At 56.8% G+C, this 11,856-nt stretch overlaps 1 protein-coding gene across 1 annotated transcript; it reads right to left on the reverse strand.

The window, feature by feature from the left end:
* Positions 1-222: 222 nt before the first annotated feature.
* RTN4RL2 (reticulon 4 receptor like 2) lies at positions 223-11,307 on the reverse strand (the record flags this gene model as incomplete). Its single annotated transcript, XM_004714904.2, has 2 exons — positions 223-1,568; positions 10,711-11,307. Coding segments are annotated over 2 exons (1,347 nt in total), but the record flags the coding sequence as incomplete, so codon positions are not given.
* Between the last annotated feature and the right edge of the window lie 549 nt (positions 11,308-11,856).

Consider the following 11,856-nt stretch of genomic DNA (forward strand, 5'->3'; position numbering starts at 1 on the left):
GGTTTCTACTCCATCAACAGTTATGGTCTCTGAAACCCACGGGGGTTGCTATGAGTCAGCATTGACTCAATGGTCTGGAGTCTGGTGCCTAACCATTGGCTCCACCAGAGGCTCTGATGTCATGTGGAAGCTTTAACCCTCTTCAGCCCTGAAACCCTTACCGCTCTAAACCCAATGTCCCACTTTTCAGGTCCTCCACCAACAAATCTTAACAGAAGGAGATAAAATAATAGAATTTTTTAATAAATTTTTTGTCCCCAAACAATTGTTTTTGTTCTTCACACAGGGGCAAATGGTGGAGAGGAACGGTCTCTCTAGGTGCCCTAAAAAGTGTCCAGGGTAGACTTAGGAGAAAAATATTCCTCCAGTGTCGGGAGGCTGGGGGTGGGGTGGGGTGGGACAAAGGGGGCAGGGCTCTGGGGTCAGCGTGGGCGAGACGTCCCTCCTGCCATCATCTCCCGGGTAGAGCTCTTCCCCGCAGTTTTCCAAAGTCTCCGCGGCAAGAGCTGCTCTGCAGGCAGATTCCCCCTGGGAGTCCACTGCGGGCCTTGGGAAAGTGGGGGGACCAGCAGCTTTGGGGGGGGGCTGCCCAGCTTTAAAAAGGGGGAGAGTTAACGGGGCCGGAGTTGGAGGAGGCAAGGGCGGAGCCCCCGGACACGCCCTCCTGGAGACGCCATCCACCCAGACTGGGTGGCCTGGTCCCAGGGTAGAGGGGACTGTAGGAGGGGGGACGGGAGGCCGCCAGACCAAGGGTGGAGACTAGGGGCACTGCCCCAGCTCCGGGGGCACCCCGGTCCCCTACAGTCTCAGCACCGCAGTCAGAGGTGATGGGGCGCCAGCAGCAGGAGGCAAAGCAGAGGGGTGGGGAGCCCGGCGGCGAGCGCGGGCCCGCGGGAGTCCGGGGGCGCCTGGCAGGCGGCGCCGGGGCACGTTTGCTCGCCCCGCTGGTCCTCGCCCCCGTAGCCCCCCCAGTAGTCGTCCTCCGTGGGCGCGTCCCCGCCCTGGCGCCCCCGCGGGTCCTCGGCGGGCAGGTCTCGGTAAAGGGTGGACGGGTCGGCGGGGGGCGCCCCGGCCTCGGCCACCCCGTACAGGTGGTTGGAGGAGCTGTTGCCGCGGGCGCGGCTGCCTGGCCGCGTGGGCACCGCGGGCGGGCAGGCCAGGAAGTCGGCTTCGCGGAGGGTGCGCAGGTCGCGGCCCTGGCGCTCGGGGGGCGTGGCGCACGTCACGTCGGAGCTGGATACGCGCGCGCGCTGGAACCAGGCCCAGAGCGGGCGCGCGCGGCAGTCGCAGGCCCAGGGGTTGGCGTTGAGCCGCAGGAACTCCAGCGCGGGCAGGTCGGCCAGCGCTTCGCCAGGCAGCGAGGCCAGGCTGTTGTTGAACAGGTAGAGGATGGTGAGGCGGCTGAGGCCGCGGAAGGCCGCGCGGTGCACGCCCTGCGGCCGGTTCCCGTGCAGCAGCAGCCGGTCCAGGCTGCCCAGGCCGCGGAACACGTGCTCCGTGAGCAGCCGCAGGCGGTTCCCGTGGAGGAAGAGGTGGCTCAGGTTGGCCAGGTCCGCGAACAGGTCATCCTGTGGAGAGAGGGAGGGGCGTCCAAGAGAGTGGTCCCCCGCCTGGACCTCCCCCAGCTGTGCTTCTCATGGGCCCTGCCAATAAGAGGGAAAGGGGAGGGAGGGTAGACTGGAGCCACCTTTTGATTCCTGGCTTTGGGTTCGAATCCTGCCTCCTCGCCTCTCCTTTCGGAGGGACACGCAGTAGACTTGGCGTCAGTGGTTCTCAAACAGCAGCAGGAGCAGAATCCCTGGGCGGCGGGCTTTTAAAAACAGTGCTCCCTAGCCCCGCCCCCAGACCTACAAAGCTGCAGGTCTGGGTGGGTCTTCAGGGTGAGCCTGCAGGCCTTTCCCTAGTCCTAGGTGCTGCTGCTGCTGCTGCTGCTGCTGAAACCGAACTGTAGGGACTACTGGATCCTGCCAAAGAAGCCCGGGTAGCGCAGCGGTGAAAGCACGTGGATGCGAACCCAATGTTGGCGAATTGAACCCACTCCTTGGGAGAGAGATGTGGCAGTCTGCTTCTGGGAACGTTGTGAGGTGTCGGTACTAACTCATTCCTGGCAGCCCCTATGTCCAACAGAACGCAACACTGCCCGGTCCAGTGCCAGCCTCAGAACAGCCCACTGTTACAGCCAGTGTCAGTCCATTTCATCGAGTTACGGGCCTAGGGAACCTTGCAGCACCATTCCACTCTGCCTCGTAGGGTGCTGAGTCGGAATTTGAACGGTAGTGGAGTGGTTCCTTGTCTGGCGAGGGGGCCTGGCCACTGCATCTTCACCATTTCACCAGCTTAGGGTCCAGGACTGGGAGTCAGTGCATGGGGACCCCAGCACAGCCCTCTTTTCAGGGTTGGGTTGGGGAGAGGCTTGCCAGAATCCCATAGCCCCGAGACATTGCTGGGTCAGCAGGTGCCAGGAGCTCTGGGTCTAGGGACAAGCATGCCCTCCCTTCCCTGCCTGGGAATGCCCCACCTCCCAGCTCCCACCTTCCTGTGCTCCCGCGGGTGCTCGCCCCCTCCCATCTGGCATCCACTCTCTCCGGCAGGAACTAAGCCTGCCAAGCACCCTCTTCTTGGCCACATTGAGATCCGTCTCCCCTCAACCTTCGTGCGCAGCCTCTGACACTAGCTTCCCCGCCTCCCGCTGCCACCACCCCAATCCTGGCTCAGGTCTCCAACTAGCTCCCTGAACCGTCCCCTCACCCCCCACCCCGCCACCTCAGCCCACTCCACCTGGCCTGTCCAGTCCCTGTCATCACTGTGAGTGATGGGGTTTCTTCTTTTCATGAAATGTCAACAAGAGTAGGACACCGCTCAGTGTGGTCTGGAGGTGCGGAGAGGAGGGCGGAGATGGGGGAGAGGAAGCAGGGATAACGGACATTTCAGAGGCGGGTACAGATAGGAGATCTCAGGGAATTGAGGTGCCTCTAGCCCGGAGCCCCGCCATGCAGACCCCAGAATTCCACCGTGCCTCTCCCCACTTCAGTTCTCTGCCGACTTCGTGTGTCCCTCTCTTCGGAGCCTCAGCCTTGGGGTCTACCCCACCACCCACAAGCTATTGCCAAATCCACTTCCCCGGATGTAGCGCCCTAATCCGGGCTTTCCTCGCTCCACTGTGAAACCCGTTGTCTGTGCATTAATAAGCTCTTGACTCGCAGAGCACTTGCCCTCGCCCTTCCCCCACCCCACCTCCTCAGCACATCCTCTTCATCTGCAAGACCACATCCTCCCCCCGCCCCCCCACCGCACCTCACTGGGCTGCTTTACAGCTTTCTGCATCCATTTGGAAGCTCACAGAAGCATCCATCCCACCCCCATTCCCGGATAGCATCCTGCTTTAAGCCTCACCTCCCTCCAACTTCCGGGTTCTGACTCCAGTCAGCCCCACTGGGCGGTGTGACCCTGGGCAGCGCCAAGCACCTCTCTGGGCCCCAGCTTGTGAAAGAGGCACTTGGGGTTGTTGATCTTTCAGATGTTATCTCATCTGATATTTATGAGTAGGCTAGCTGGGGAGTGCACCCGCCATTCACCCAAGCAGTGCTGAGCAGCCGCCCTGCCCAAAGGCACCCCTGCTCACAGAGCTCGCCAGAAAGAAGCACCAGCATCAGCACCATTAAGCCTTGATTGAATGAGCTCTCCTGGGGACCACCCAGAACCCACGCTGTCATTGGCCATCACAACCCTACTTCAACCTTACAATGCCCCTAACCGCTGCCAGCGGAATAGAATGGTCCCACTGTGTTTTCAAAGCTGTGGTCCCACAGGGGCAGACTGCCTTAGCTTTCTACTGCAAATGCAGTAGGTTTGAACCACTGACCTTTCATTTAGCAGTGGAGTGCTTAACCACTGAGCCACCAGGGCTCCTAGAACCCTGGTTAGCTACTGTTGATGTACCACAGAACAACCTCCCCCACCCGGGCCTGTTTTAGCCCCTTGATATCAATCCATCTTTCTGAGGGTCTTCCTTTTCCCCACCGACCCTCAAGGGTCAGTGAACAACCCTATTAAAAAAAACCCAAAACCCAAACCCAAACACACAGCCATCGAGTCAATGCCAACTCATAGCGACCTGGTAGGGGCAAGGTAAAACTGGCCTTGTGGGTTTCCCAGACCCTAACTCTACAAGAGTAGAAAGCCCTATCTTTCTCCCCTGGAGGGGCTGGTGGTTTCGAACTGCTGACCTTACTGTTAGCAGCCCAACCTGTAATATCATCAGCCCCATTTCAGAGGTTGGGGAGTGGGCTCAGAGAAGACAACAGCTAACATGTGGTGGGTGAGAATTCGAGCTTCACAGACAAGGCACTGAACAATTTCACTCTGGAGTCAGCCAAAAAAGCCCTCAACATCTGTGCTGCCATGTCAAGTCTGTCTGAGGGTGACTCCCTCAGTTACAGGGTAGAACTGCCCCCTAGGGGCTCGTTGGCTGCAATCTTCACTAAAGCTTACCACCCAGCCTTTCTTCCTCGGTGCTGCTGGGTGGTTTCAAACTGCCAACCTCTAGGTTAATAGTTGAGTGCCAACTGTTTGTGCCACCCTGGGACCCCTGTTGTCAGGCTGGGGTGAGTGCTAGACTGAGCCCCTGACTAGCCAGCCAAGGGAGCCGGCTGAACCTGGACGTCTTCTCTGTCTAATGGGGGAGCTGATCAACTGGTCACCACTGGTGTCACGCCAACTCGTGGTGACGCCTTGTGTGACCGAGCAGGACTACTCCATAGAGGTTGCAACAGTTGATTTTTTGCACACCGATCACCAGGCTCTTCTTCAGAGGCACCTCTGGGTAGACTTGACCCTCCAAGCTTTTAGTTAGTAGTCAAGCAGGTCACCCAGTTAGACCACCCAGGGACTCTGGAAGGAATAATTTTTAAAAAAAACAGCAGCAAAAAACCAAAAAATCCCAATGCCATTGAGTTGGTTTTGACTTGTGTGACTCCATACAAGGTTTCCAAGAGTATCTCTGTATGGGAGCGGGCAGCCTCATCCAGCTGGTGGTTCTGAACCACCGACCTTGCAGAGGGCAGCTGATACCTAGCCCATGGCAGGCCCAGAGCCCCTCAAGGGAAATGACCGTTACCATGAATTGGTAAAATGGGGTCACTGGAAAAGAGGAAGACCCTCAAGGAGAAGGAGGGACACAGTGGCTACATCACTGGGCTTCATGCCATCCACAACTGTGAGGGTGACACAGAACCGGCCAGTGTCTTGTTCGGTTGTACTTGGAGTGAGTGTGAGTCGGAACCGACTGGGCGGCACCGAAGAACAATAGCATTCGCTGGGAGCTTACTCTGAGCCAGACACCAAGCCCAGTCCTTTCATTCTCACAACCAACCTCAGCCTGAGGTCCAGGCCTCCTTACAGATGGGTCCGTTGAGGCTCAGAGTGGTTAAGTCATTTGCCCAAAGCCACAGAGCAAATTGGATTCAGACCCAGGCTTGCCTGGGTGCAGAGATCTCTCCAATACCACACAAGCTGCTACACTGCAAAGAGAACCGGTGTCTTTATCGTTTACGTCGGAGATGAGCTCCATGAGAGCAGGGCGACGGACTCCCGGGAACACAGGAGTGGCCTCCAGGCAGCGGGCGCTTCCACCCACGGCTCTCCTCGGACCTCCACAGCCCCCCTCCTGGGCAGGCCTGGCTCCCTCCCAGCTCACACCTGCACCTGGTGCCTCTCACCCCAGCCCACGTGTTTCCTCACCTGCCTGTGGCAGCTCCCAGCCTAGTTCCGCCAGGCAGTTCACAGGCAAGAACACTGTTTCTTGCTCCTCTATAAAAGGCCAGGTGTGAAGACACCCCCTTCCCATGATGCCCAGGACCACTCATGCCAGGGTGTGCGGAACCACCACTTCCCACTCCAGACAGCCCAAGCACACCCCAGAGGTGGGTATCTGCCCAGGCTGGTCCTGACCCTAGACCCTGACTGCTCTGAGCCGGAGAGCTGACAAAGGGGGAGTTCGGGGGCTGTTGGGTCACCATGACACGGTTTATTCCATACCAGTGCATGTGCTTTAGACACACAAACTCACTCCTTGTCGCTGTTCTTTGAGGATGGTGTGACTGTCACTCCTAGTTTACAGATGAGGAAACAGAGGTTCAGGGAGAGGGGAGGCAACTTCCTAACACAGTATCATCAGAACGTCTCAGTGTGAGGATTCAAACGCGGGCCCTCTGATCCCAGGTCTTTCCCTGCGACCCACTCATCGATGTGTGTTGGTAAGGAGGTCTCAGAAGTACTAGTACTATTAACTACCTACCCAACACTCCATCACCTGTTGCTGTGGGGCTGGCACGGACTCATGGCCGCCCCCAGGGTATCAGGGGAGCTGTGCTCCGTAGGACTTTTAGGAGCTAGTTCTTCAGGATAGATGGCCAGACCTTTCTTCTGAGGTGCTGCCGGATGGATCAGAACCTCTGTCCTTTTGGGTGTGCCAAAATGTCTTATGTTCTCAAACTCACATTCCTCCCTTAGATCAGCCATAAAATCACAGAGTGCTATTGTCACCCTAGGAGCCCTGGTGGTGGTGTGGTTACCAGTTGGGCTGCTAACTGCAAGGTCAGTACTTCGAACCCCTCAGCAGCTCCTCGGGAGAAAGACAGGGCTTTCAACTCCTGTAATGAGTTACAGTCTCAGACACTCACCTGGGTAGTTCCACTCTGCCCTATAGGGCCGCTTTGAGTCACCATCAACTCAATGGCAGTGAGCTTGGTTTTGGGATTATCATTGCCATTTTGTAGATGAGGAGGTGGAGAGGGAAAGAGGCTAAGTAATGTTTCCTCCAAAGGCATACAGGAGCTGGGATGCCACCCTCAGCCTGGTAGGCTGTGCGGCGCCTCTGAGGACATCCCCTGCCCAGACAAACCCTAATGGGGGCTCCTTGGTGTTGAAAATGGACTTAGTTGTGGTCAGACCTTGTGACTCTGTCCGATGTGTAGCATCAGGCAGGCCCCTGGGCCTTGGGAACCTTCCTCCGTGTCAATGTGCACAGCTGACTCCATGGCTGCACTGCTGTGAAGTTCAATGGGATGCTGAGAACATAGAGCCCTCACTCACAGGCCCAAGGGTTTATGAGACCAACTGAGAGGCCGTTAGAGCCCTCCAAGAGTTAGGACAGCGGTTTTCAACCTGCGGGTCGCCACCCCTTTGTGGGTTGACCGATCCTTTCACAGAGGTCGCCCGATTCATCACAGTAGCAAAATGACAGTGATGAAGTATCAACGAAAATAATTTTATGGTTGGGGGGGTCACCACTGCATGAACTGTATGAAAGGGTCGCGGCATTAGGAAGGTGGAAAACCACTGAGTTATGGGGTCTTGGGACACCCGTTTCTTGGCTGGCAAGAAGGATGACAACCATCTCCGAAGCCCAAACCACCACCATCGCCACCACCCAGTGGCCACCAAGCCAACCTCCCCTCAGGGTGACTCCAGATATGTCAGGGGAGAACTGTGAGCCAGCGGGTTGTTTGGCTCCCCCTCGTCCCCAGAAGGCTGTTTTTCAGAAGTAGCTCCCCTGTCCTTTCTTGTGAGGTGCCTCTGGGTGGAGTCAGATTTCCAACCTTTTGGTGAGCAGTCAGTATGTGAACCTCTTGTACCACTTTGGGACCCCCATCTCCTGACGAGATGTGCAAATGAGATAGGGTGCACGGGTTCATTGTGTAAAGGGCAGCCCAAATCAAACCCCAAATCCACCTGTGCTGAGTTGATTCCAACTCATAGTGAGCCTGTGGGAGCAGAGTAGAACCTCTCCCTGGGGGTTCTGCAGCTGTCAATCTCTGCAGAAACAGACCGCCTCATCTTTCTCCTGTGGAGCAGTGCCTGCTTAAGACCTTTGGGGTAGCAGGTCAGTGCTCAACCTGCCACGCCAGCAGGATTCCAGGGAGGCTGTGATGTGCTGGGTAAATTAGGTAACACAAGATAAGGGTTCAGAGTTCCAGGGACCCCCAGGACCTCAGGGAAGTCTTTGAAGTTGACTCCAATCTCTAGGTTCATAGACAAGCATGTTCTCAGGCCACCCCTGCAGCTGCTGGATGACATTTCTCTGGTTGGTTTTTCTTAATAGCTTCTTAACAAGCATTTACATAGTGCTTACCGTATGCCAAGCACTATTCTAAGGGCTTTACAAATTATTCATGTATTTCATCCTTGTAAGATCCCTAGGAGATAGGGGCTACTGCTACCTCCCCTTTTCCAGATGGGAAAACCGAGGCCCAAGAGGTTTATAAAGAAGTCACCCTTCTGGCCAACGGCAGAGTTGAGACCCGCCAAGTGCTTCGCACGGCCCACAGTGTGTGCATGGAATTATTCTGGATACAATAATAATACCACACAGCATCGTTTCCCATCCTACTATCCATTTGACTTCCAGCTGGCCTCCTCCCTCCCACCCCCCTGAAAAAGCTGTCAAGCTCATGCCAACTCCCCTCGGCCCGTGGGTCACAGAGCAGAAGCGCTCCAAAGGCTTTTCTTGGCTGCTGTCTTTCCAGAAGTAGCTCGCCAGGCCTTTCTCCCAAGGCATGCTGGGTGGGTTCCACCTGTCAGTTCCACTGAGCACAAACCATTTCTGTCTGCCCACTGTAAGGGTATTTCTGTGAAGGCAGGGGACTGCTGCCTGTTTGGCATGGCTGTCCCTCAGTACCTAGCACAGGGTGGGTCCTCACACAAACAGCACTATCAACCGTGGCCGGACCTGGAGACCAGCGGTTCACCACCCCCACCCCCCAGCTGTGGAGGAGGACTGGCCTTCCAGGTCTGTGGGGCAGGGGTTTTGGATTCCCCTACCCGCTCCAAGTCAGAGGCAGTGTAGAAAGAAGAGGGATCTTTTCCCCCCTGGGTGGTTTGGAGGTGTGTGGCTGCTTCCTGGGGAAATGAAATGGGAGGAATTGACTGTCAAACAGTCAACATAACAACAACAGTAAACAATAATTAGATCAATAATAATCAAAATAAATAACAATGACTGCTATTCCTTCCGTTTCCAGGGCATCTGTGTTCCCGCTGCTTTGACTGCTTTGCCTCCCCTCTGTCATTGTCTTCCCCCAAGCAGAGGGGACCGGTTTGAGGGACAAGGCTCTAGAACAGTGGTTCTCAACCTGTGGGTCGAGACCCCTCTGGGGGTCGAACGACCCTTTCACAGGGGTCACCCGATTCATAACAGTAGCAAAATGACAGTGATGAAGTAGCAATGAAAATAATTTTATGGTTGGGGGTCATCACCACCTGAGGAACTGCACGAAAGGGTCCCGGCATGAGGAAGGTTGAGAACCAGTGCTCTAGAAGGTGGGGTTTCCCTCTGCCCCATTGCCCAGGAGGCTGGTAAGAGGCAGAACCTTCTATAATACACTGGGGCTAGTGATTCTGCCCTCTCAGGTTGTGGGAGGACCCAGGTGGGGGTGGGGTGAGAAAGCTGCCACAGGCCTCTTGGCAGAGTCCCCTAAAGGCAAATGGCAGGTGGGGGGCGGGGAACCACAGAAAGAGATGCGTGCATGCACCCAGACAGACATGGGTGTGTGTGTGGAGTGGGTGTGTGAAGGGAGACAGACAGATGGAGGAGGCAAGTTAGTGGAGAGAGGCAGAGAGGGACCAAAAGGGGTAGACCGACAGACAGGCAGAGGGAGAAGGCGAGAGGGGCTAGGAAAGTTGGCGTGAGAGAAGTGGAACCCAAACCCGTTGCCTTCAAGTTGATTCTCACAGAGACACTGTTACAGAGCAGAACTGCCCAAACTGGGGCTTCCAGCGGCTGCTCCCTGGGCAGCGTAATCGGTCACAAGTTGAACCGGAAGCTGAAAGGTCGGCGGATGGAAGCCACCCAGAGGCAGCTCAGAAGACAGGCCTGGTGACTGCCTTGGAGCCTCTGTGGGGCACACATAGTTCTACCCTGCACGCATCGGAGCTCTCAGTGGCAGTGAACACCAGGGGTCAGTACGGAAGCGAATTGCCAGGCCTTACTTCTGAGGGGCTCTGGGTGGGTTGACACTACCAACCTCTCTGTTCATCCCCAAACACAGATGTGTTGGGGGCCGACCACACAGGGTAGACCAAGGAAGGCAGACAGAATAGCCGAGTGAAGAAAATTGAGACAGAACTGAGAAAAACCACCGCCCCGATTAAATCTACAGGAGCAGGCAGCCTCATCTTTCTCCCAAAGAGTGGTCGTTGGGTTTGAACCACTGACCATGCAGTCAGCAGTCCAACAATGCTTACCCTGCTGTACCACCGGGACCCTCTAAAACTTAGGAAAAAACAAACTCACTGCCATTGAATCTATGCCAACTCACAGCGACCCCATGAGAGAGTGTAGAACTGCCCCAGTGGGTTTCTGAGATAGTAACTCTTTACGGGAGTAGAAAGTCACACCTTTTTCCCTGCGGAGGGGCTGGTGGTTTCGAACTGCTGCCCTTGCAGTTAGCAGCCCAACTTGTAATCATGATGTCAGCCTGGCTCCTTAAACTTAGAAACCCAAGCCCAAACGCAAACTCACTGCCATTGGGTCAGTGCTGACTCCTAGTGGTTTACGAGAGTAGAAAGTCCAGACTTTCTTGAAGGAGGTGCTTGCTGGTGGTTTTGAACTGCCGGCCGTGATGTTCACCAGCGCTCCTTAGACTTAGAATTGGGGCAGGGAAGTAGAAGGCGCTGCTGAGGCAGGAGGGTGATGCGGCAGGGCAGGCTTACCTGGAGGTGGAGCAGGCTGTTCTCCTGGAGGTAGAGGTACTGCAGGCTGACCAGGCCTCGGAAGATGTTGCCGGGCAGGCTGCTGAGCTGGCAGCGGTACAGATGCAGGGACTGCAGCCTTTCCAGGCCCTGGAAGGTGTCGGACTCCAGCGAGCGCAGGTGGCGGTTGTCGCCCAGGTCCAGCTCCTCGAGCGCCTGCAGGCGGCGGAAGGTGCCCGGGTAGATGGTGGAGAGGTTGTTAGAGAAGAGCCACAGGGTGAGTAGGTTGGGCCCGAAGGTGCCGGGCCGCAGCGTGCGGATGAGGTTGTTCTGCAGGAAGAGTCGCTGCGTGCTGGGTGGCAGGGACAGCGGCACCGAGGAGAAGTTGTTGGCCTGGCAGCTGACGGTGGGTGGGGATGAGTAGCAGGTACAGAGCATAGGGCAGCTGGGAGCTGCAGGGGCCAGGGCCAGGGCCAGGAGCGTCAGCAGGAGACAGGCCGAGGCAGGACCTGTGGAGAGAGGGGAGGGCTTTGCTGGGCAGGCTGCAGGGCCGGGCGTGCTGGCCACCTGGGGCCTGCCCACTCTGTAAAGGCCAGGGCTAAATTGTGTGTGTGTGTGTGTGTGTGTGTGTGTGTGTGTTGGGGGACAAGGAGTGGGGGCTGTTCTGAGTGCAACTTCAGAGTCCCAAGAAGCGCTGGCCCCGTCTCCTTTTTGAGGGTCCTGATATGTGGAAAGCTAGAGATGTCCCAAGTGGATATTATACAGGGCACTAGGATGTGTTTCAAGTTTCTGGCACACATCGGGACTTTCCGCCCAGTCTTTCCCCTCTGTGCCTGAACTGGTTTAGGGACAGGGCTTTCCCCCCTCAGTAGGAACACTTGGCCCGACTGTTTCTGGGGGAGGGGGTGCTGCTGTTGGTAGAGGGCTCAGTAGCAACTCTGTCTGAGCAGATGCCAGCAGACACAGTGATGGCAGCCAGCTGTCTCCAGACCCTGCCAGCTGGCCCCTGGGCTAAACTAATGGCCCCAGGTGAGAGCCACTGAGTCAGACCTGAGAGCCTCTGTGACTCTAAGGCCACCTGGCCAGCCTGGGGATGGACCGGCTTCACTTGGTGCCCCTCGCCCCCTCTCTCCCCTCTTCCTGCCGTGTCCCTCAAATGGGGAGCCC

Source organism: Echinops telfairi, unplaced genomic scaffold, assembly GCF_000313985.2.
Source record: "Echinops telfairi isolate 266 unplaced genomic scaffold, ASM31398v2 ScPeMD7_7416;HRSCAF=8454, whole genome shotgun sequence".
In the NCBI taxonomy this organism is placed as follows: domain Eukaryota; kingdom Metazoa; phylum Chordata; class Mammalia; order Afrosoricida; family Tenrecidae; genus Echinops; species Echinops telfairi.